The sequence below is a fragment of the Carcharodon carcharias genome, chromosome 28, assembly GCF_017639515.1.
Source record: "Carcharodon carcharias isolate sCarCar2 chromosome 28, sCarCar2.pri, whole genome shotgun sequence".
Taxonomy (NCBI): Eukaryota; Metazoa; Chordata; class Chondrichthyes; order Lamniformes; family Lamnidae; genus Carcharodon; species Carcharodon carcharias.
The window spans coordinates 36,212,925-36,237,770 of NC_054494.1; the positions used below are offsets into that span (position 1 = coordinate 36,212,925).

A 24,846-nucleotide genomic window follows, 5' to 3' on the forward strand; every position below is an offset into this window, starting at 1 on the left:
AAGAGATAACGAAGGGAAAACATTTATTTCAGACTTTGCTTTTTGGTTTCTACATTCATATTTACTAAAGAACTGTCTGAAAAGAGCTCATTCCTAGCCCAAGAGCAAACCTTTAAATGACACTGAATATTGGTGCTGAACACTGTGTATGAACTCATCCAGTAAAACAGCAGACAGAGGAGTGCCATGCAAATGCATTAAAGGTTTGCCTGCTGATATTGCCAGTAATTTATGCACTTCTAAATAACAGTAGCAGTGGGAAGTTTAAAGAGACTGCTTGAACAGTAATGGCAAACACTCAAATCCATAATAAGTAACAAATCAGAATTGGAATTAGAATTTTCAGCCTCTGGCTTACAGGTACTGTGAAGGAAGAGATAGTGACATTGAAAGGCTCAAGGCTCCACAGCAGGCACTAGATAGTCAACACAATTGGAAAGTGCAGTTTCAAATCCTATCAGCAGATTTAAAACATTATACAGTAATAGTATACAATTACTTATTTGTAACATTAGTATCTTAAAGGGGAAGCTGTTCCAGAAAACAGCAAACCTTAGTTGATAGGCAGCCCACTGGAAAAAACGTAGCGGAGAAAATGATTCCAAGAGGAAGCTCAAATGTACTGTAATCACAACAGGAAGTTCCTGTCTATTTTAACATTAATTTAGTGGTTTCAAATATAATAACAGTCAACAGGACTCAAGTAACTAGATGAGATATGATGAAGCACAGTTAGCAGAGATTTAATGAGCACTGATTTAGACGAAACACTCACTATTTATACAAGAGCCCAGTATTGAGTGCCTGCAAAAAATATGCAATACCAGGTCCATGGCTCCTCTCAGATGTCAATTTGCCTCAGATGGGAGTACAGCCAACTGATTTCAAGCCCCAGTCCAAAACTGACAAGTCACTGCTGTAAGCAGCTGTTGCTGCCCTAATGCACTGCAGCCAGCTCACTCTTTCTATCTCATAAAGTCTTCTCTTTCTACATGTTAGCTCCCCATGTAATATGGCCACTGAGCTGTAAGGATCATTACAGGATTACAGCTGATGGCAGAAGTTGGGGACGGAATGGTGGCTCCCCCACCCACTATAAATACCCGCTACTTAGGGACCAGGGGCATCATAGGGACTACAAATCAGATTAGTAGAGTCCCTTTTGGTGAATAAAATATGACAGTACCAGTCTCGCCCACGTGAGGAAAAGCGATTTGGATTATGTGCAGCATCATCTTGAATCTAACAAGTACTGTGGTACACGGTAGGTAGGTGTTCAGATCACAGAATGCAAACTGCATGTGAGAGACTCACACCGGAACACAAACTGTATAAAAGTCATTGTGGCACTTTAACCATACAGGTGATCTGTGAATCTCTGAGTAATTCAGCCCACTCACAGTGACTCCAAACAATCTGAGAACAGTCTCTCATGAAGAAACTGGCAATTTCTGTGGTGTTCAAGCTTAATAATGAATAATGGAGTTACCTGTTTCCAGTACTGGTTGCACACAGATAGAAACAAACCAACCAGATTAATAACAAGCCTCTTCTACCTATCAATGTTTTGAAGTAGATTGTTCCTTGGAAATCTACTGAGTAACACTTTTGTGTAATTGGATCTGACATGAAAAATTCCCATGTTTTTAAAAAAGAAAATCATAATTGAAAATAAAATCTGCTTCTTAAAATCCCACACGTTAAGGCATCCCAGTTCAGTCCTCCTGACAATTCTTAGAGCTTCTTGTGTTAAAGCAGCTCCAGGTTGCTGTCTAACTGAGCTATCTCTATTTCTCTTTACTTGGTTAGATAAGGCAAGTCCCAGGCAGTCTCCTGCGCACATTTCCACATGGCACGCATTAGCCGAGTGAAGCCGGTGTCCTTTGGCTTTTCCAGTCCGCGCATTAGCCGCTGTTTCATGATGGAGATGAACTCCCTGTTGCTCAGCTCCCCGTTTCCTGAAAGACATTTTCAAACCTCGATCAATAATCTGCATGGCTACCCACAGTCCTGTGAATACATGTAATTGGAAATCAAAAGTAGTGGTGTGGTTGCAGTGGGAATGTTCGGATAATACTAGTTCTGTCCCACTGCAAGCAGGATTGGAATGTTATTTTACTGGTTCCACAGGAGCTAGTGGCCAAAAGGATCCAAGTAACTGGATGAGTTGCAACAAAAAGCTCAGTAAGTAGAGATATACTAAGCGGTGATTTGGATGAAACATTGTTATAGTTTACACAACTTTCCAGCATCAAAAACAAGCAAAAAGTATGCAAGTGGTTTCTCCCAAGTGTCAGTTCGCTTCTGCTGGCAGTGCTGCCAATTCTGATTTCAAACCCTACTCCAGGCATTAAGCCTATGATGTAGACTGACAATTCACTGAAGCGCTTAGGGATTACTGCGTTGCTAATGGTGATGTCCTAGCACATTGCAGTCAGCTGTTAAACTCACCTAAGGAAATACATTGTTTCTATCTCACAAAATCATCTCTTTTTACCAATGTAATGTTGCCAAAAGAGCTTCGAGGTGTTTTTATATCACAGGATTACAACTGATGGTACAGGGATGTAGGATGATGTGATTCCCTCTGCTACGGGAACCCAACATTCGGAGAACTGATAGGATCGACAGAAAAGGGAGTCTCTTAGGCTGAAGTAAATATGATTGCACCAGTAACTCCCCCTGCCCGCACATCACCCCCTCTGCAACTGCCCCACCTCCAGAACCCAGAGCCCCCACAACTATAGTCAACTGCTCCTGAAATTTATTTATACTGTCTGCTTATGTGACATTTTCAGGCATGTTGTTCCACAAATATAGTACACATTAAAGTAATTCTACCCAACTTCCTTTCTTACTCTTGAATTCCTCATTTGTAACTTGCATTCCCTGGTAATTGAGCCACTCACCATGGTGAATAGAGGCTGCCATCTGTCTGTTTTACAGTCATTAAATCACTCCCCGAACAGACTGTCCATTTAAAAAAAAAATCTAGATTGGACTAGAAGCTCTGTGTTGTTGTGCCAGGCCTGTTTACACAGGTCCAAGTAGCTTATAAGCATCTTGTGGCATCAAGGAGCACTAGCAAAACTGGAGTCAATGAGAATCAAGGAGAAAACTCTCCACTGATTGGAGTCATACCTAGCACGAAGGAAGATGGTTGTGGTTGTTGGAGGTCAATCATCTCAGTTCCAGGACATCACTGCAGGAGTTCCTCAGGTTAGTGACCTAGGTCCAACCATCTTCAGCTGCTTCACCAATGACCTTCCTTCCATCATAAGGTCAGAAGTAGGGATGTTCGCTGGTGATAGCATGATGTTCAGCACCATTCGCGACTACTCAGATACTGAAGCAGTCCATTTCCAAATGTAGTAAGACCTGGACAATATCCAGGCTTGGACTAACAAGTGGCAAGTAACATTTGCACCACACAAGTGCCAGGCAATGATCATCTCCAACAAGAGAGAATCTAACCATCGCCTTTTGACATTCAATGGCATTACCTTCGCTGAATCCCCCACTATCAACATCCCGGGGGTTACCATTGACCAGAAACTAAATTGGATTAGCCATATAAAAACTGTGGCTACAGGAGCAGGACAGAGGCTAGGAATCCTGTGGCAAGTAACTCATTTCAACTCCCCAAATCCTGTTCACCATCTACAAGGCACAAGTCAGGAGTGTGATGGAATACTCCACACTTGCCTGGATGAGTGCAGCTCCAACAACACTCAAGAAGCTCCTCACCATCCAGGACAAAGCAGCCTCTTGATTGGCACCCCTTCCACATTCATTCCCTCCACCACCATGCACAGTGGCAGCAGTGTGTACCATCTACAAGATGCACTGCAGGAACTCACCAAGCCTCCTTTGACAATACCTTCCAAACCCATGACTGCTATCATCTAGAAGGACAAAGGCAGCAGAGACATGGGAACACCCTCGCCTGGAAGTTCGCCTCCAAGCCCCTCACCATCCTGACTTGGGAATATATTGCCTTTCCTTCACTGTCGCTGGGTCAAAATCCTGGGACTCCCTCCCTAACAGCACTGTGAATATACCTACACCACATGGACTGTAGCAGTTCAAGAAGACAGCTCATCACCACCTTCTCAAGGGCAATTAGGGATGCAAAATAAATGCTGGCCCAGCCAGCGATGCCCACATCCCATGAACGAATAATAAAAAAGCAGTGCTGGCTTAAGGCCTCATACATATCAAGATGTGAGGTGCGCACAACTAATTTACTCCTTGGCAGCTACTGCCAGCTTTCCTAGTTAAAAATTCTCACTGATGAAAGTGGAGGGACATTTTTTCCATTGCTAAACAAGGAGCTCTGGGGTTCTCCCAATTTCTAGCTGGCACAGCTAAATGTTGAGTTGATTTCTGTAGAGAATTTCTCCCTGCTCATTAATCTTTTCAGACACCAGATGTACTGCTCAGGTCATGTCTTGCAACGAAAACAAACTGGGACTTTTTTCTAGATTTCCCAGCATTTCACTCGTTTAAAAAGGAGACCAGCACATTATGATAACTAGTGGTCCTGATGCATTTAAATCAGGATTTTACAGTTAATGTTTTTCTTTATATTGCAAATTAACTTGGTGTTGTATGAGGATCATTATTCACCTGCTTATAAAAAATGAAGGAACTTCAACTTACACTGCAAGTGAGACAAACTTGTTCATTGAACAATGGAAACAGGGCAGGGTGAGCTAATCCCAAAGTACCAAGGATCAGAAATTACACAGAATCAGAAATCAGAAGAAAACAGGAGACTAGCTGCCTCAGAATCATCCAACAGCCAACATTCTCTAAAAGGGCAAAATGAAATGCTCAGCTTTATTTGTAAAGAAGTAAGGTACAAATGTGGAATGTTAACAAGCTAAAGGGAAGCATTTGATAGTTGTAAGGACAACAACAAAGGGTTCATGTTGGAACACTCCTATATCTAGTGTAGAGGGTGGGGGGAATTGGTTAGCCCAAGAGGAAGCAGCTATGACCCCTTAGAGAAAGTTGTGGCAAGAAAGGGGGTGGGCGAGAGAAAGGGGGTGGGCGAGAGAAAGGGGGTGGGCGAGAGAAAGGGGGTGGGCGAGAGAAAGGGGGTGGGCGAGGGAAAGGGGGTGGGCGAGGGAAAGGGGGTGGGCGAGGGAAAGGGGGTGGGCGAGGGAAAGGGGGTGGGCGAGGGAAAGGGGGTGGGCGAGGGAAAGGGGGTGGGCGAGGGAAAGGGGGTGGGCGAGGGAAAGGGGGTGGGCGAGAGAAAGGGGGTGGGCGAGAGAAAGGGGGTGGGCGAGAGAAAGGGGGTGGGCGAGAGAAAGGGGGTGGACGAGAGAAAGGGGGTGGGCGAGGGACAGGGACCGAGGGACAGGGACTGAGAGGGCCAGAAAGAGGGGGGGCGGGGACATAGGGAGAGAGAGGATTTACAGCTGGGCTGAGCAATTGCAAATGAAGTTCAATTATGGACAAACATAGTATACTACATATTAGTGGAAGCTTAGCTTAGGCTCAAGCAGTACATCAATTTTCCAAACTTCTGGCTTAGTTTGACATCATACTGTCTAGCCAGGGATGCTGATGGTATAGATGCTACTGGTATATGTGTGTTTGTAGCAGTCAAAAATAATGGCTCAAGTTTTGCTGGGAATTTGTTAGAAGAATAGTTCAGGATGCTGCAATACAAGAGAAGCATCTAGGCCTGAAATGCTGCACAGAGGCAAGGGTGAGTATTACAGACAGATGAGGCATCAGGAACAAAGTGACAAGCTGGGCTCTTCAACTTCTAAAAGAGGCGTACAAGATCCATGGCAGTGTTGATAAAGTAAACCAGGAACAATACTTTCAGATACACCGGGGGCAGGGGGGGTGGGGGGGGGCTCGTGTGGCAGCAGGATGAGAGGACACTGGGTCAAGGTTGTGAACAACAAGTTTAGAACAGAGGTCAAGAAGTGTTCCTTGACAGAGTGGACAATTAATAGCTGCAATTATCAGTCAGGAAGCCTGGTTGAAGCACTGGATTCAAATAGCACCCTAAGGTAAAGGCAAGAGTTACTGCCTAGTGCACCAATTGGACCCCTTCCTGAGTTTTTAAAATGACTATTAAGTGCATTATATCATCACACACCACCAGAATCTGTACAGTTCTGCAGTACCTGTGGGCCAAATGCTGCAGCAAGTCTGTCCAATATAAGGGAATATCTCAGTGTGCCAAATGTTAAGATAGTCTCCCCATATAATTAAATATTTTTAAAAATTGCATAAATGTGAAAAATTTGTTGCTTTTTTTTTTAAGAAAAACCAGCACATGGAACATTTTACAGTAAGTTTACTTTGCTAGACTCCGGTGTTCGCAGCTTTGGCTACTTTAGCTAAGCTGTCTCAACTGACTATTCACGTAGCTAGGTCAGGCAAGCAAGTGGTGTGAGCTATCTTAATGGGTGACTTTTTTTGTTTAAAATGATGATATTTATAACTATTTATTTCTTAGAGATAAAAAAACCCCAGAAAATTCTGGAAATGTTCAGCAGGTCAGACAGCATCTGTGGAGAGAGAAGAACAGATTTATGATGAAAGATCATCAACCTGAAACATTAAGTCTTTTTCTCTCTCCAGAGATGCTGACCGATACAATGACGATTTCCAGCATTTTCTGTTTGCATTTCAAATTTTTCCGGTGTCATGCATTTGTGTTGCTGCCAAGGCTTTGTTCACCATAGTAAGCAATGCATAGTGTTAATAACTTGAGAGCATTCAGACCATTTTGGGCTTAGTGGAATATCAGTTTCTGCAAAACTAGCTCATCCAGGATCTGAGAACAGTAGGGTTCACTAAGTTTTTTAAAAATATATTCTTTCCGGGGATGTGGGCGTTCCTGGCAAAGCCAGCATTTGTTAACCATTCCTAAGTGCCCTTGAACTGAGTTGTTTGCTAGCACGTTTCGGAGAGCAGTTCAGTTAACCACATTGCTATGGGTCAGGAGTCACATGTAGGCCAGACCAGGTAAGGATGGCAGATTTTCTTCGTAAAAGGGCATCAGTGAACCATTTGGGTTTCTATGACAATCGATTCTATGACTGTCTCAACTGACTATTCACCTAGCTAAGTCAGGCAAGCAAGTGTTGTGAGCACTTGGCACGTCATAACATTCAAGGCTATGGGCCAAGTGCTGGTAAATGGGATTAGGTAGGTAGGTAGGTAGGTCAGGTGTTTCTCACGTGTTGATGCAGACTCGATGGGCTTCTGCACTATGTAATTCTGTGATTATACTTACATGGTCTGAGACTAGCTTTCAATTCTAGAATTATTTTATTAATTGAATTAAATTCCACCAGCTGTCATGTCCCTAGAGCATTAGCCTTGGCCTCTGGATTACCAGTTCAGCGACATTACCACCACCGTCTCCCCCTAAATTCCATGCACTCCTGGCATGGCAGGTGAACCAGTGGGTCTAAATCCAAATGTCGGGTGACACCAGATAACTATTCCCCATGCAAACTTCACCTGCTAAATTGGTCCGAAAGTTGCAACAAAGCTGTGATAATGCAGCTGAGCTTGGTTAAGTTGGACAAATCGCATACAGGTGAAACATGGGCTTAACAAACTGCAAATCAATGGGGTCTACTATCACCTTATGCAGTTGGGCTCAGAACACAAACTGCTAGTATTGGTTCACCAGGCATTGGCTTCGATACAATTAGAAGAGGGAAAATGATTCAGGGAAGAGGTGACCCCATAATTGAATTTTTTAAAACAGTTATTCATTGGATGTGGGAGTTGCTGGCCTGGCCAGCAGTTATTGCCCCTCCTTCACTGTCCTTGAAAAGGTGATGGTGAGCTGCCTTCTTGAACCGCTGCAGTCCATGCGGTGTAGGTACACCTCCAGTGCTGTTAGGGAGGGAGTTCCAGGATTTTGACCTAGCGACATTGAGGGAATGGCGATATATTTTCAGGTCAGGATAGTGAGTGACTTTGAGGGGAACTTCCAGGTGGTGGTGTTCCCATGTCTCTGCTGCCCTTGTCCTTGTAGATTGTAATGGTCGTAGGTTTGGAAGGTACTGTCTAAGGGGCCTTGGGGAGTTCCTGCAGTGCATCTTGTAGATGGTACACGTTGCTGCCATTGTGTGTCGATGGTGGAGGGAGTGAATGTTTGTGGATGGGGTGCCAATCAAGCGGGCTGCTTTATCCTAGATGGTGTTGGGCTTCTTGAGTGTTGTTGGAACTGCACTCATCCAGGCAAGTGGAGAGTACTCCATCAAACTCCTGACTTGTGCCTTTAGATGGTGGACAGGCTTTGGGGAGTCAGGAGCTGAATTACTGATTGCAGGATTCCTAGCCATTGGACTTGCTCTTGTAGCCACAATATTTATATGGCTAGTCCAGTACAGTTTCTCGTAAATGGAAACCCCCAGAATGTTGATAGTGGGGGATTCAGCCATGTTAAAGCCATTGAATATTAAGGGCCAATGGTTAGATTCTCTCTTGTGGGAGATGGTCATTACCTAGTACTTGCATTGTGCGAATGTTACTTGCCACTTGTCAGCCCAAGCCTGATTATTGCCCAGGTCTTGCTGCACTTAGACACAGGCTGCTTCAGCATTTGAGTTGTCGCGAACGGTGCTGAACATTGTGCAATCATCAGTGAACATCCCCACTTCTGACCTTATGATGGAAGGAAGGTCATTGATGAAGCAGCTGAAGATGGTTAGGCTTGAACACTACCCCGAGGAAATATGTAACTACTTACAATTTATAATGTACTTCATGTTGAGGAGAAAACGGTGGGATCAGGAAATAGGTATGAAGTGTACTGAGCTGATGGACAGCAGAGTCAGAGGGAGGTTTTGAGGTGGCTTTTGAGGGTGGAGAGAGGGGCAGAGAAGCGGAAAAGGTTTTGCACCAGAATTTCTGAATTAGCAGCTGAAGGTTTTGGTTCTGAACCAGAGCTGGAGGAGTGGAGACTGAAAACCAGAAGTTAGGCTGGAGTGAGATGTTCAGGAATTCTTTGGGTTCACTCACCATCACTGTCGAACAAAGCAAAGACAACATCGCAAACGTGATCAGAAAGTTCCACTCGTGCCACCGTCCTGGCAACATGCTTCATGGTTGCTGTTAAGGGAAAAGATATTGGTTAAAACTTTTCAACGAAGTATTTCGCGGCTGCAACTTTGCCTTTTTCTTATTCATTCATGGGGTGTGGGCGTCGCTGGCTACGCCAGCATTTATTGCCCATCATGAATTGTCCTTGAGAAGGTGGTGGTGAGCTGCCTTCTTGAACTGCAGCGGTTCAAGAGGGCAGCTCACCACCATCTACTTGGCGGAAATTAGGGATGGGCAATAAATGCTGGCCTAGCCAGTGACACCCACATCCCATGAATGAATAAAAATCACTACAGAATATAGACGGTGATCCTCCAACAGAAACTACTCAGAACCTGCTTATCGTTGCATGAGCAAAAAGTTGAAGGGACTTCAAGATTCTAACTGAGGTCTGTTACTTTAGCAGCTGAATCACAAGAGGCAAAGTCAGACCCAACCTGGCCTACTATTTATAACAAGGAACTGCAAAGTCTCAATATAAACTCTGACAGGCTTCAATTCATAACATGCATTGAGTTTTCTCAATCTCAAGTTGTAGGAAACATGAAAGTGTTCTTTAAAATGTACATCCATTGCTCGGGTTTCTTGCCTCCACTACTCTACCTGCTGTCCAATTCATTTGTTGATCATTTCCCGATATCATTCTTCAGTTTGCCTTTTGCTGGTCTGAAACCATCCTGCTCTTGCAACTTAAAATATTTCTCTGGATTTAACTTACCATCTTGCACATTTCTACAACATCACTGCTCAGATTTCCTTTTTCCAAGGCTTAAAAAACACAAGATTCTCCAGTCCTTCCTAATAACTCAAACCTCTAAAATTAGAGATCAGACCCCTGTGGCTTTCCTGAGCACTCTCTCTTGCACTTGAGAACTATATCCCTGTGATCAGAACTGGACACTAGCCGCAGTATGGTCTAATCACAGCACTACACAATCTGATTGTGACTTCCTCTGGCTTGTATTCTACTGGCTGATTGTTGCTCTGTATTGGTTGGATTTGTTGAGGTTTACAGCCTTTATCTGTTAGCTTCACAACTTAATGAATGGAGACAGTAGGAATATAACATTTTATGCAGTAACTTTACTGTAATCAATGACTCTGATAAAAAGCAGCTAAATGCAAAATTTAGACAAGATGACTAATTAAGAAGAAACAAGACGTTGAAGATATGTCCTGCAAAAATAAATTTGTAATAAAATTCCTTTTTCTCCTTTTTAATCAAACGCTAATTCTATTTCATTATTGCCTCTATTAGACAGAATAATGAACATGATATGATTATGTTAGGTACGATGATAGTCATCTTTGTGCACTGTAACTTCAAAGGCCAATAGAACACGTTTTCAGTTATACCAAGATTACGTGGTGGCGCTGGGGGTATAGATTAGAAAATAGAAACAAACTCTAGCAACTATTTCAACAAAACGAAAGCAAAACAAAATCCCCATCAATATATTTTGACGGATGGTTTCTACGTTTGCACAGGATCAATTCCAGAGACACGGTTTACTTTTAGTTCATTATACCTTTATCAATTGAGGCCCCTGCCATGTGGTAGAAGCTCAGTGCTGTGTCCACATCGTTAATGTTCTTCAGAAAAGTGAAGAAATTTTCCACCTCCTCGAATGTGATGCCCTGCAGAAGAAAAGAGATGAAGTGAAATGAGGTCTAGTGTGAGAAAGGGCCATCCGAGCCGTCACAATATCTAAAGTCCACTGTATGATTATTCTATCATTGGGCTTTGCTTTCCCCCTACAGAGCACCTACTTTAAGAAAAATTAGGGTTCTCCCCAATACCCAAGAAATAAAAATCACCATTAATCTCTTTAATCATTAATCCCAGTCAATGGAATTCAGTTCAGCTCCCTTTAAAGGATTCAATTAACCCAAATGTCCTTCGCAGTGTTCCACAACTCTGTCGGAATTTATTTTCCTAATTTTTAACCACACTCCAAGCTGTAGCGTTTTGCACTTACATGTACCAATTTGTACCAATTTATTCTTAGATATCAGACTTTCCATGTGTGAAGTTATTATCAATCTCAATGCTAATGCATATACTGCCACTCAGGGGCTTGGATTAGACAGAAAGGCAGAGTTTCTGCAGGAACTGTGCAGCTTTGACTCGAGTGCTGTGAAGTAGTGGCCGTGCCTTCAGCTGCTTTGGGCCCATGCTGTAAACTTCCTCCTTAAGCCCCTCCACTGCTCTAACACCCCCTTGCCTCCTTTGCAGCCCATCTTTTTTAACCAAGCATTTGATCATCTCTGCCAATATCTCTTTCTTTGACTCAACATGAGTTTTTGTCCTTATGCCTCTGTGAAGTATCTAGTGACATTTCTCTACATTAAAGGCACTATATCAATGCACAGTTATTGTAAATCTGTCTATGCAGTGGCAGCAGCACTGAAGTTGCTCACAACAACCCTGGATTGGGGGCTGCGAAAAAAAAATCAGGGCTCCTGGTAGTTCTGTCTTAACTCTTGCTGGAAATGTATGACTCTGCTGTTCTCCACTGGCAATTATCAAAGTTTCAGTCTGAATAATGGCCAATTGGTTGAGGTACCAGAGAGGCCATCAATATCTTTAGGAGGTGAGATGAGAATTAAATCTGGGGGTGGAAAAGGTCTGCTGTCTGCGATGGTGGCAGACCATTTGAGGGAGACATAGTGGAGCTTCATTAAATATATTAATATTGGAAACCCCCAAAAGAATCGCCATGCAATGAAGCAGTAATGAGTGAAGGATAATCAGAAAAGACATTCTCAGAAGGTGGTGCCACATTGGCACTCAATCAGTGACAGAAATTCAGCCAAAATATATGCAAAAATTGAAACATCGTGTGTTCTGAAATGGTAAAAAAGGATGAGAAAAAATTGTGGAAATATGAGGGGGGAAGGAGAGAGACACAAACAAACAGATGGCGAGACATTCTGAGAGTGTGGAAGAGAGAGGGAAATAGATATAACAAGAAAGATACAAACTCAGTTAGGCTACCTGGAGCTTCAGATTCAGAATGGCTAACCCCCTCAATTTGCATAAAGATATCTTTGGAAGGTGGGGAGGTTATTGAATAATTGCAGCAGGTATTCAGAATCAAACTGCATACAAATGATCCCAGTGCAGGGCTGTGTTCTGATGAAGGGTCATCAACCTATTTTCTCTCCACAGGTGCTGAGTATTTCCAGCATTTTTTGTTTTTATATCAGATTTACAGCATCTGCAGCATTTTGCTCTTGACTAGGGGCTCCCAGGTTCACAGCTATGTCCCTGTCACCAATTCTCCATTTCCACAGGACTTGGTAAATAGACCCTTGTAGAAGTCAGTGTGTGACTTTGCTTAACATGGTGACTTTGGAGAGCCGTTATTGTCCACACAATCTTGACGGATTGGTAGTCAGACTTCAGTGACGTGTCAAGCCACAATGACTGGGACCGCCCAGAATGCAATGCAGTAAAACAGGTGAACTCAAAGAGAAAAAGCAAGTGGTGATAAATTGCTTCTCTGCAACTTGACTACAGCGTAAAATAGGCAATAAAATGCCTCATGTAACAACAACTTGTATTGAGTGCCATTAATTGTAAAACATCCTAAGGTGCTTCACAGGAGCATTAACAGAACCGCTGTAATAGCAATGGTTCTCTTCCCTATTGCATTCCATTGAAACACTAGACACTAAGTTAATTCTCCTGACAGTTCAAAACAATGTGCACACAAAAACAAAATAGTATGGGCTACTGGTATTTACAAGGCCGATATTTCACGAAGTGTCAGGAGCAATGCTCGTCAGTTTACCAACCAGCGACAAAATTGGTAGTGAGCCCAATATTGACTATAAAAGGGGGCACAAAGTAGTGCAGTATGATTTTGGCCCATCACAGGTCCATTCCCACCCAAAAATGAGGACAAAACTTGGCCCTTACATATCTGAGTGACGTATGTCGTATACTTTAGCATATGGAGTGAACTAAAATGTGTAATTAACCCAAGAAGGACTAAATTTACATCTTTTTGGATAACTGCTGAAATGTTCACTTTCTTATGTACATAATTTCCAAGTGTGTTGTCTGGTGGTTCAACCCTACATGTACAATACTGTTACCAGCAGAGAACTGCAGCATTCTGTCTGACATGGCGTAGCTTTTATTTCATCTATTTATCTGCTCAATCCAGGCGCGCAGTGAAAGATACTCGGTTTTGAGGTAACCCAAGAAATATTTTTCAATTTACTTAAGTGGCAAGGTTGAGCTTAAAAATCAAAACATTTGCAGCCTGGGTGTATTGGAATCCAGAGATGAATAAATGGGAAACACCTTTTTAACTGGGGTGAGTGAATTGCTCTGACCTCTGACAAACCTTTCTTTATTTACCACAAATGGTGCAAATTGCTAACAGGATACAATGAAAAGTCCCAGAGGCAGTGAAAGTGCTGTTCCTGAGCGACAAATCACTCGCCCTATTTCTGAATACTGGCCATAATCTGATAAATGCTGTAGAGGTGACAAATTAATAAGGTGAAGTTCTGAGTTTTATGTTTGTCATGCCTTATATTAATTTACAAGGTCTCCAGAGGTTAATATACAAAACACAAAAATGTCAAAAAGACAGCCGATTAAAAGTCTTTAGAAAGACATTTTGGTAACAAGAATAGGGAAAGGAAATGCACATTAAACGGTTTAAATGGAATAGAGGATTAGGGAACCTCTGGTGTGCAGATAAGGCAGTCTTCAAAGCTGCACTTCTTTAATATAAAAGCACCACATAAGGGACCAGTTAAGCCTCATCCGCTAATTGAGAGGAAATACCATCAGCAACTATTGCAGTCTGTTCTGCACATTTACCGATCACAATAGTTGGAACTCTCAATTTTAAAACTTCATTCTAGTTCACAATTGCTGTTAGGAGAAAACTGAACCTGTTCTCCGGTATCTGGAAAGTTTAATAAGGGGACTCATCACTTCCTGGTAAGCCATGGTGGATTTGGCTTAATTCTGCAGTCACAATCCATACTGACGATATCTACCATAGCAGTGATTAAAGCTCCACATTCCCCTGGGGCTGCACAGCAATGATCATGACCACACTTCACTGATGCCTAAGTAGCACACAATCTAGAGTTTAAAACTTAAATGATGCAATTACAGCAGTGCCACCTTCTTGGGCAGAATTCTGCAGAAGAACAACCTGCATTATATAATGCTATGTATTGACCAGTTTGGCTTAGCTGTCAAGGCCAGCAGCTCCAATAATGAGCTGACCAACATCAGTACACTGGAGAACCAACCCAAGACTATGTGCTCAAGTTCTGGAGTAGAACATGATCCCAGACCCACAGGGGAGACTGCCAGCAACTGAGGCTTGCTGACATTTAACTGCTGTAAAAATCTCAACAAATCCCACAGTAGTTTATGATCCTTTACCATTTGGGAACAGTGGGTCTACTGAGACACCGACAGTACTAAGAAAATAAGCAAAAACCATCTTGCTCAGTGTTGTGTTCTGCTGCATCAGCACGCAGCCATTACTTCTAGGCTCTTACCTCTGCGTCTTTGAATTGTTTTTTGATACTTTTCAACATTGCTCTGAGTTTCTTGGATTGGACACCGCTATATGCCAACAGCATACTGCCAAACTGACGCTCTAAGATTCGTCCATTTATTGGGTCATGTCGCTCAAACTGGAGGAGGAGGAAAGAGTAAAGATGAGGCCAATTTCTGATATTTTAATAAAGCAGATCATTTACCTGGTGTAGGACAAAAAAAGCCTTCTGACAATTTTTAAGCTCGATATTTAATTAGGGAAGCTAGAAGCATTGTCAAAAGGAAGAAAAACAAAAATAGCTGGAAAAACTCAGCAGGTCTGACAGCATCTGCGGAGAGGAACACAGTTGACGTTTCGAGTATGACTCTTCATCAGAACTAAGGAAATGGAGAAATGAGGCAAAATATAAGCTGGTAGAGGGGGATGGGACAGGTAGAGCTGGATAGAGGGCCAGTGATAGATGGAGGCAAAGAAGAGATTGCCAAAGATTTCATAGACAAAAGGACAAAGGTGGTGCTAATATCTGAGGAATGTGCTAATGGGGACATTAAGGGTAGCAAGCAGGACAAGCAAGTGGCAGATGGCCCTTGTGGGGGTGGGGTGGGAAGAAGGGATGGAAATGGGCTAAAAGTTAGAGATAAAACAATAGATGAAATAAATTTAAAAATAGGTGGGAAAAGAAAAATATATTTTTTTAAAAATTATACATTATTGGAAAAAGGGGGATCGGAAAGGGGGTGGGGATGGAGGAAAGAGTTCATGATCTGAAGTTGTTGAACTCAATATTAAGTCTGGAAGGCTGTAAAGTGCCTAGCCGGTAGATGAGATGCTGTTCTTCCAGTTTCCGAGCTTCACTGGAACATTGCAGCAGGCCAAGGACGGACATGTGGGCATGAGAGGAGGGTGATGTGTTGAAATGGCAAGCGACAGGGAGGTCTGGGTCTGGGCCCTCAATCGTGTCCGGCCTACCTCCTGTGCATCTGTCCTCACACCTTCCTCTCTCTCCCAGAACCATGATAGGGTCCCCCTTGTCCTCACTTATCAGCCTCTACGTTCAAAGTATCATCCTTCGCCATTTCCGCCAACTCCAGCATGATGCCACCACCAAACACATCTTCCCTTCACCCTCCCTGGCGGCTTTCCACAGAGATAGTTACCTCCGGGACACCTTGGTCCACTCCACCATCACCCCCTACACCTCAACCCTCTGCCATGGCACCTTCCCATGCAACAGCAGAAGGTGCAACACCTGCCCCTACTTCACCCCACCTCACCATCCAAGGGCCCAAACAATCCTTTCAAGTGAAGCAGCACTTCACTTGCACTTCCCTCAATTTAGTCTACTGCATTCACTATTCCCAATGCGGTCTCCTCTACATTGGAGAGACCAAACGCAGACTGGGTGACCATTTTGCAGAACACCTTCGGTCTGTCCGCATGCATGACCCAGATCTCCCTGCCGCTTGCCATTTCAACACACCACCCTGCTCTCATGCCCAGTTGTCCGTCTTTGGCCTGCTGCAATGTTCCAGTGAAGCTCAATGCAAACTGGAGGAACAGCACCTCATCTTCTGACCAGGCACTCTACAGCCTTCCGGACTTAATATTGAGTTCAACAACTTCAGATCATGAACTCTTTCCTCCATCCCCACCCCCTTTCCGATCCCCCTTTTCCCAATAATTTATAATTTAAAAAATATATTTTTCTTTTCCCACCTATTTTGAAATTTATTTCCAGCTATTGTTTTATCTCCACCTTTTAGCCTATTTCAATCCCTTCCTCCCACCCTACCTCCACCAGGGCCATCTGCCACTTGCTTGCCACCCTTAATGTCCCCATTAGCACATCCTTTAGATAATATCACCACCATCAACGCCCCTTTGTCCTTTTGTCTACGACATCTTTGGCAATCTCTTCTTTGCCTCCACCTATCACTGGCCCTCTATCCAGCTCTACCTGTCCCACCCTCCCTTAAACCAGCTGATATTTCACCTCATTTCTCTATTTCCTTAGTTCTGATGAAGTGTCAGATGGACTTGAAACGTTAACCGTGTTCCTCTCCGCAGGTGCTGTCAGACCTGCAGAGTTTTTCCAGCTATTTTTGGTTCCAGCATCCGCAGTATTTTGCTTTTGTCAAAAGGAAGAAATGGGCTTGTTTTTCCATTGTTTAAAATTAAATGGTAATTAATTAATTTTATCACATTATTATCCCTCATTTCTACCCTATCAAACCAGTCTAAACAATCCCTAAGCTATTTCCTTGTAGATTTGGTTTACTGATGGATCTCCAGTAGTTTTGCTCTTAGATAGAGGGTATTTTCAATGTGTAACTGGACTTCAACTCCACAAGGACTGTGCAGTGGTCACTCCTACTGATATTGACATGGACAGGTGCATCCGAGACAAGTAGACTGATGAGGCCGAAGTCAAATAGGTTCTTCCCTCTTGTTGGTTCCCTCATTACCTGTTGCAGACCCAGTCTCGCAGCTAGGTCCTTCAGGACTCGGCCAGCTCAGACAGCAGTGGTGCTCCCGAGCCACTTCTGGTGATGGACATTGAAGTCCCCCACCCAGAGTACATTCTGTTGGGGGGAGGGGGTGGTTGGGTGGTGGAGACGTGTTGATCAATCTTTGTACAGAGAAATACTTTATGATAGAGATACCCAATTTTGTCTTTTATTAGACTGAAACTACATTTATATTTTTTTTTAGTTCCTCTTTCTCTTTCAATTGCAACAAAGAAAGAGAGGGATACAGGATTTTGCAAGGTATTTAATAATGTACAGGACTGGAAAGGACGACTGCAATCAAACTGACAGGTTTTAGAAAAGGCACATAAGACTACAGAATTTTCCTGTTCTCCATTTGCTATGAAAGCTTTCAGTATAACGTATGGCTCAAGGGCATTTGACCAGAAGTCACAATAAATTAAACTTCAAATGAATGGGGCTGAAGCATTATTAGAAGTAGGATGTACAGTTTGGGAACCTTATCAAAATGCATAGGAAATGATTCAAAGATCAATATTAACTATCTTTTTGTAACTTGGGTTTTGAAGCTATGAGAAGAGACTTGTAAGCCTTAATTTTGGAAAATGAATAATTAAGAGGTCCTTGAAATGCTGAGGGAATAATGTAGATGTAGATGCAAGTCAACAACCATAACTGGCTTGCACTAAACAGGCACTTGGTATTTGAGGACAGAAACACAAAATTCAAAAGCTCTCATGTAAGGTAAAAGAAATCCTCTCATACAGTGATGGATATGTGGAAGTGTCCCAACAAAAGCTGCATTAGCTAATTACCCATGTGTTAATCAATGTGCCTCAAAATACTAGATCAATTAAATATAAGCTCAAGCACTAATCTGGACATTCTGATGGCTTCAGAAACAGATTCAATATGTTTCAGCATAAACGCATGAGAATTCTGATGTATTTTCTGCATTCCATAGTCTTGGTAGTATATGATAATGAACGGTGACAGCACAAAAAAGAGGTTGCACTTAGGTTGACCATCTTTGTTGTCAGAGAATTTCATCATCAGTCATAAGCATGTTATACACAAGGACAAGCTTAAATGATTAAATGAGTGTCTTTCCCCAAAAGGAATTTAGAAACAAGGTATTCATACACTCCAGATAGCAGGAGTGGAACCAGAGTGCTGGGGACAGAAGGAATCACCTTTGGTATAAAACTGCTAATGAAGTACTCAGATGTTCATTATGATCAAACTGTCACACAACAGGGAATCTCTCAAGAGATGGAAAGTGATATGTCTTCTACTTAAAACTGCACACACAACTAAATTGCTCCAAGGACAGTGAGCTTCAGACAGTAATACGGAAACATAAACGATTGACATTGGGGCTGAGTTTTTCCCTCATAACCAGTTCAAAGGGAAAAAGAGTTCTAAAGTATTTTTGTTCTCTAAAATCATCAGAAATTATAAAAGAAAATTGTCAATGCCATCAGTGGAATTAGTTATTCAACTGTAAGCACATGAATACAATTTTTCCATTTTTGATTAACTACATTCAGTTCAGAGCAACTGTGGTTTTATTTTACAGATGAAGGAGAGAGCTTATACTTGCACAGATAACATCTTATCCTTTATTCCTCATGGGATGTTGGCATTGCTGTAAAGGCATTTGTTCCCCATCCCTGATTGCCCTTGAACTGAGCGACTTGCTCGGCCATTTCAGAGGGCAATTAAGAGTCAACCACATTGTCATGGGTCTGAAGTCACATGTAGGCCAAACCAAGTAAGGATGGCAGATTTCCTTTCCTAAATTCATTAGTGAATCAGATGGGTTTCTACAACAATCAATAATACTTTCATGATTCATAGTTTCATACAGACACAGGAATTAGGAGCAGGAATAGGCCACTCAGTCCTTTGAACCTGCCCCGTCATTCAATGAGATCATGGCTCATTTGATTGTAACCCTAACTCTACCCTCCCGCTTACCCCCGATAACATTTCACCCCCCTGCTTATCAAGAATCTATCTGCCCCTGCCTTAAAAATACTCAAAGACTCTGCTTCACCACCTTTTGAGGAAGAGAGTTCCAAAGACTCACAACCTTCAGAGAAAAAAATTCTCATCTCTGTCCTAAATAGGCAACGCCTTATTTTTAAACAGTGGCTCATAGTACTAGAGGGTCCCACAAGAGGAAACATCCTCTCCACACTGACCCTGTCAAGACCCCTTATGATCTTATATGTTTCGATCAATTTGCCTCTTACTCTTCTAAACTCCAGCGGATACAAGCCCAGCCTGTCCAACCTTTCCTCATAAGACAACCCGCCCAATCCAGGTATTAGTCTAGTAAACCTTCTTTGAACTGCTTCCAATGCATTTACATCCTTCCTTAAATAAGGTCACCAATACTGTATGCAATACTCCAGATGTGGTCTCACTAATGCACTGCATAATTGAAGCATAACCTCCCTACTTTTGCATTCAATTCCTCTCACAATAAATGGTAATTAGCTTTCCTAATTATTTGCTGTACCTGCATACTAGCCTTTACGAATTCATGCACTGGGACACCCATATCCCTCTGCATCTGAGAGCTCTGCAATCTCTCACCATTTAGATAATATGCTTCTTTTCTATTTTTCCTGCCAAAATGGACAATTTCCCACTTTCCCACATTGTACTTCATTTGCCAGGTCTTTACCCACTCACCTAACCTATCTATATCCCTTTGTAGCCTCCTTATGGCCGCTTTACATCTTACTATCCTACCTATCTTTGTGTCATCAGCAAATTTAGCAATCCTACTTTCGGTCCCTTCATCCAAGTCATTTATATAAACTGTAAAAAGCTGAGGCTGCAGCACTTTCCCTGTGGCACACCATTTTTTATATCTTGCCAACCAGAAAAAGATTCTGCCTGATTACCTTGAATTTATGCAAGTGCCCTGCTACAACGTCTTTAATAATAGCCTCTAACATTTTCCCCATTGACAGATTCTATTAATTGAATTTAAATTCCACCAGCTGCCGTGGTGCGATTTTAACCCATGTTCCCAGAGTATTAGCCTTGGCCTCTGGATTACCATCCAGTGGCATTACCATTATGCACCTTCTCCCTAATTACAGTGAAGAGTCTGCTATAATAGCCAAAATGTTAGTAAAGTTCAAACCCAATGTCAGGGATTGTTTTCTTAACATTGGAAGCCTTTTTGAAAATGTAAGAGACTTGTCTGTGACAACATCAATATCAGCAGCATGAATCACATGAAAATTGAGTATGCAGATACTACATTTAAAAAATAATTAAAGCACTGCACTTCAGTCTCAGTAGAAATCCAATTTTCACATGTCATAGACATGCAATGTGATGGTGATGTCTTCTGTCTTTTTCACTACTGAAAAATACTCTTCAATGTACAGAGATTTTCCTATTTTGTCCTCAAACAGCAGCCTTGCTCATTCTGTGGCTAATTCCTTAGTTATAGTAAATGGGAGCCAAACAAACAATTCATAACTGACACTGAATGAAACTAGTGGAATAAAACACATATTCTTGGCTGCATATCCATTACCGTGCAGAAGATGCAAATCTGACTTTCTTTTCCCATCAATATCATAAAGCACATAAGGAGCTGCTCAAATAATTGACACCCTTCTCACTGGAGAAGTATAGACTGAAAGAGGATATAAGGAAGGTTTCAAATTAATAATGATCAGGGATGTAGAATGTCAGTCAGGAAGGTGGATTAGACAGATCGATTGTTTCATCCAGCTTTGAGATTTTCTACATTTCACTCACGTGGGCACCAGAGCAGAATTCTGTAATATCACAAAGAAGAGTCCTATAGTAAATGGTAAATTTTGTAAGATATCGCTCAAGCAATGTAGCTTTTGTTGATTAGAGAACTGGCCAGAAATGTCCGACTACCCGATTTATGGTGTTCCCAATTTTGCAGTGATGGCCAAAAGACTGAGAGCACTAATAGTAATTTCCTAATCTGAACTCCAGTCAAGCAATCCTGGAGCAAATCAGCATAATTCTAAATATTAAATACCCACTTCTGAGCTTCATCAGATTGGCAGTTCTATAAAAGGGTAAAACGGGGATATGCCAGTAAATATATGAACATATGAATTGCGGGCAGGAGTAGGCCATTTGGTTCCTTGAGCCTGCTCCGCTATTCAAGAAGATCATGGATGATCTGAGTGTGGTCTCAAGTCCACATTCCGCCTACTCCCGCTAACCTTTGACCCCCCTTGTTAGCCAAGAATCTATCTACCTCTGCCTTAAAGATATTCATTGACCCTCCTTCCACCACTCTCTGGGGAAGAGTTCCAAAAATTCAGGACCCTCTGAGAGGAAACATTTCTTCTCATCTCCATCTTAAGTGGGAAACCCCTTATTCTTAAACTAGGTCCCCTAGTTCTAGTCAAGGGGAAACATCCTTTCAGCATCCATCCTGTAAAAGCAGCATCCACCCTGGCTAAAGTAAAATCAACCCTAATTCCCACAATTGTTGGTGGAACCTCTATTTGGCGCTATGTCAAAAAAAACAGCTGTTCCTTGTTTCCCAAAGTATGTTGTACAAGTTTTTATATTCGCCGTGACCATAATTTCAAGCTAAAGTATTTCTCCCCCTTTGGCTGATTTATTTATAATATTTAAGATGTTAGTAGCATTGCCAATAAGTAATAGCCTACATTGTTCTTACCTCCAGTTTGAGTACATCCTGTTGCAGTTTACGCTGAAACTCTAGGAAATGTTTAATAGTCAATTTTCCTTTTAGATCTGCACCAAAGAAGTAAGTGGTAAGCGCTGAGCTAACTCCAGATTTCAGTGTGTTCCCTGTTGTGGAGCGATCTCGGTGACGCATGCCTATACTGGTCTGAGATCGAATAATGCTCTGAACCTGAAAAATGGAAGCAGAAATAAGTCAAGCATAAAAGACTTCTTACGCACAGAAAAGTCACAGCATGCTTTTTGATCACAACTTATTAATTATCAGCAAAACACAATGCAGAAATATTGAATGCTACACAAGAGAGCTTCAATGAATGAGGTCCTTCAGCCTGTTTTATTTCAGTCTTCGAGAATAAGATAGCTACCACCTTCCCATTCCAGCATTTACTTTTTTTTTTAATTAATCTGGTGTCCTGGCTTTAGCCACTCTCATCCTGGCCTAACTGCTTTTAAATGACCGTATTGGCATGTATGAATGTCATGTAAGCTAGCATAAAACTACTATTTAACATAAGACTTGTGTTATGAAGGGAGGCTGAAGGGTTTGGAATGCTTATGCTGGAGAAGACAAGGCTTAAAGATCTAATTCAAAATATTCAAGATCATTAAGGGAATAAATTGCACCCTGATAAAAAGAGTTATATTTATGTAATGTCTTTAATCACCTCAGGCCATCCTGAAGTGCTTTACAGCCAATTAAGTATTTTTGAAACAAAAACAAAAATTGCTGGAAAAACTCAGCAAGTCTGACATCTGTGGAGACAGAGTTAACGTTTCGAGTCCGTATGACTCTTCATCAGAACTTTTGAAATGTAGTTATGGTTGTAATGTAGGAAACACAATGGCCAGTTTGCATACAGCAAGTTTCCACAAACAGCAATATAACCAGGTAATCTGATTTAGTTATGTTGACTGAGGGAGAAATATTGCCCAGGACACGGGATAACTCCCCGCTCTTCTCTGAAATAGCGCCATGGGATCTTTTGCAAATGGAGCCTTGGTTTAATATCCTATCTGAAAGGCAGCACCTCTAATAGTGCAGCACTCCAGTATTACACTAGAGTGTCAGACAAGATTTTTTGTGCTCAAGTCTCTGGGAGTGGAGCTTGAACCCACAATGTTCTCACTCGGAAGCAAGATTGCTACCCTACTGAGCTGCAGCGAACAAGCAAACATTGCTTTGGATTACACCACAAACTCAAGCCATAGGTAACACATCCGAAACTTAGAGGGAAAGTGCACCAACAACACGGATTCAACTACTTTACAGACAGGGTAGTGAGCTTGTAGAACAGAATGTCCTCTGAGGGTGTGGAGTCTGATAGCATGTAAAAATTCAAGGGAAATAGTTGAGAGAGTGGTGTACTGAAGGTTATTATTTTCCTGTACCAACCAAATGGACTGCACTGTTTTTTCTGGTCCCATACTTTATGTTCATAATTTCTTTTTGAAATTACAATAATCTTATCTGATGTTACCACACTCTTCAAAGGCTACACCCACTGTAAAATTAAACAGTTACATTGAATACCGACGCTCTAATAGAATTTCTACAGGGTTTTTCTCACGTGTATCCTGCTGTAACTTAGGTGGAAATCCCAGAGAAATAGCATAAATGGCCATGCATGTTATTTCTGAGGTTTTCACTGCTCATCCTCCTAAGTTACCATGGGCCGGTGAGTACCCACAGAAATTCTACCTCTAACTCTATTACTGCAGCTGGCAGAGCTATCCCAAGTGCAAATGCTTCACTCATCATTACCTGTTCAAACTCCTCCAGATCAACCTCACCATCACCATTTAGGTCAAACATCTTAAAGGCAATTTCAAAATTCCTGTGTGGAGCTAATTCGAGAAGAAATAATTAATTACATAGTCCCTAATGCAAATATACAGAACTTATCAACGTAGCAGTTTTGGGTAAACCAGTCTCCATTATAACCTAACTTAATTATGGCTTCTATACCAATAGAAAACTATATGCAGGTAGAGTTATAAAAGACAAAACTCACAAACACATGTGTTTATGGTTCCCACTGGTTGTTATAAAAATGTGTTTTTAAACTCAAGAACATCAAGAAATTCTTAACCTCTCCCAAATGGCAAAGCCTGAGTATCTTTCAGAATGCTTAGAATTTAAATTGCAATTATATTTGCAGGAAGTTCAGTCCAGCATTTATATGCCATTTTAATGAGTCTCAGAAATATTCCAATGCTCTTTACATATAATGAATAAATCTGAGGTTCAGCGGTGCATTGTGCAAGCAAACACTCCATGCACATCAGATTCCCACAAACGAGCTGACTTTGGTGGTTAGGAGGAGGAATGCTTGTCCAGACACAGCCAACTCCAAAAGTGCCCTTGTGATTTTAAACATCCATCTGACCTGCCAGATGGGACAGCAATTAAAACAGCTCAACTGAAGGATGGTACTTCCAGCAATGCGGCACACCCTCAGAAATGCACTGGAACATTACTGACAATCTTCTGACTCAGATCCAACAGTACTAACTGAGCCAAGCTGCCACACATTGAGCCTCCAGGATTTCACTTGTCTCTAAAGCCAATCACTGACCATGTACAAGAGTAGGCTTCCAGAATGACTTCTGGGACGACCCAAGAGATATCTGTAGAGTTTTGGAAAAGTTACTGTAAACAGACATTAAGTTATTAATTTACCAAATAACCATTTCTCTATTATTACACATATTCTCAGTTCATGGTAGAATATAGAACACGAATGCATGCTACTTTGTAGATGACGTGATGAATTAAAGTCAAGATTCCTACATAATTTTATTTTTCTTGGGCAAGATTATTCCCCACAGGGCAGGATTTTACTTCTCAAGAGGTGCAGATCACATAGGTTGGGAATGAGAAAGAGAGTATCTCTGTACAGTGACAATCTGCCTTTAAAATTTTACACTCCAATTGCTTCAGTTTTTTGCTGTACTGTTTCATACATGGGTGATTCTGACTCACTGAA

At 41.9% G+C, this 24,846-nt stretch overlaps 1 protein-coding gene across 12 annotated transcripts in view; it reads right to left on the reverse strand.

The window, feature by feature from the left end:
• The window catches only part of micu1 (mitochondrial calcium uptake 1), a 104,238-nt gene that overhangs the window by 1,100 nt on the left and 78,292 nt on the right, over positions 1–24,846 (reverse strand). For 11 of the 12 annotated variants that reach the window (XM_041176416.1, XM_041176422.1, XM_041176426.1 and 8 more), the window contains 6 exons: positions 23,622–23,704; positions 21,831–22,028; positions 14,635–14,772; positions 10,623–10,731; positions 9,013–9,102; positions 1,802–1,958 (listed from right to left, as the gene is read on the reverse strand). In XM_041176416.1, the coding sequence (XP_041032350.1) occupies positions 1,802–1,958; positions 9,013–9,102; positions 10,623–10,731; positions 14,635–14,772; positions 21,831–22,028; positions 23,622–23,704 (775 nt within the window). Of the gene's footprint in view, positions 1–6; positions 1,959–9,012; positions 9,103–10,622; positions 10,732–14,634; positions 14,773–21,830; positions 22,029–23,621; positions 23,705–24,846 lie in introns of those variants that run through there. The other variant, XM_041176427.1, reaches the window with a different exon arrangement.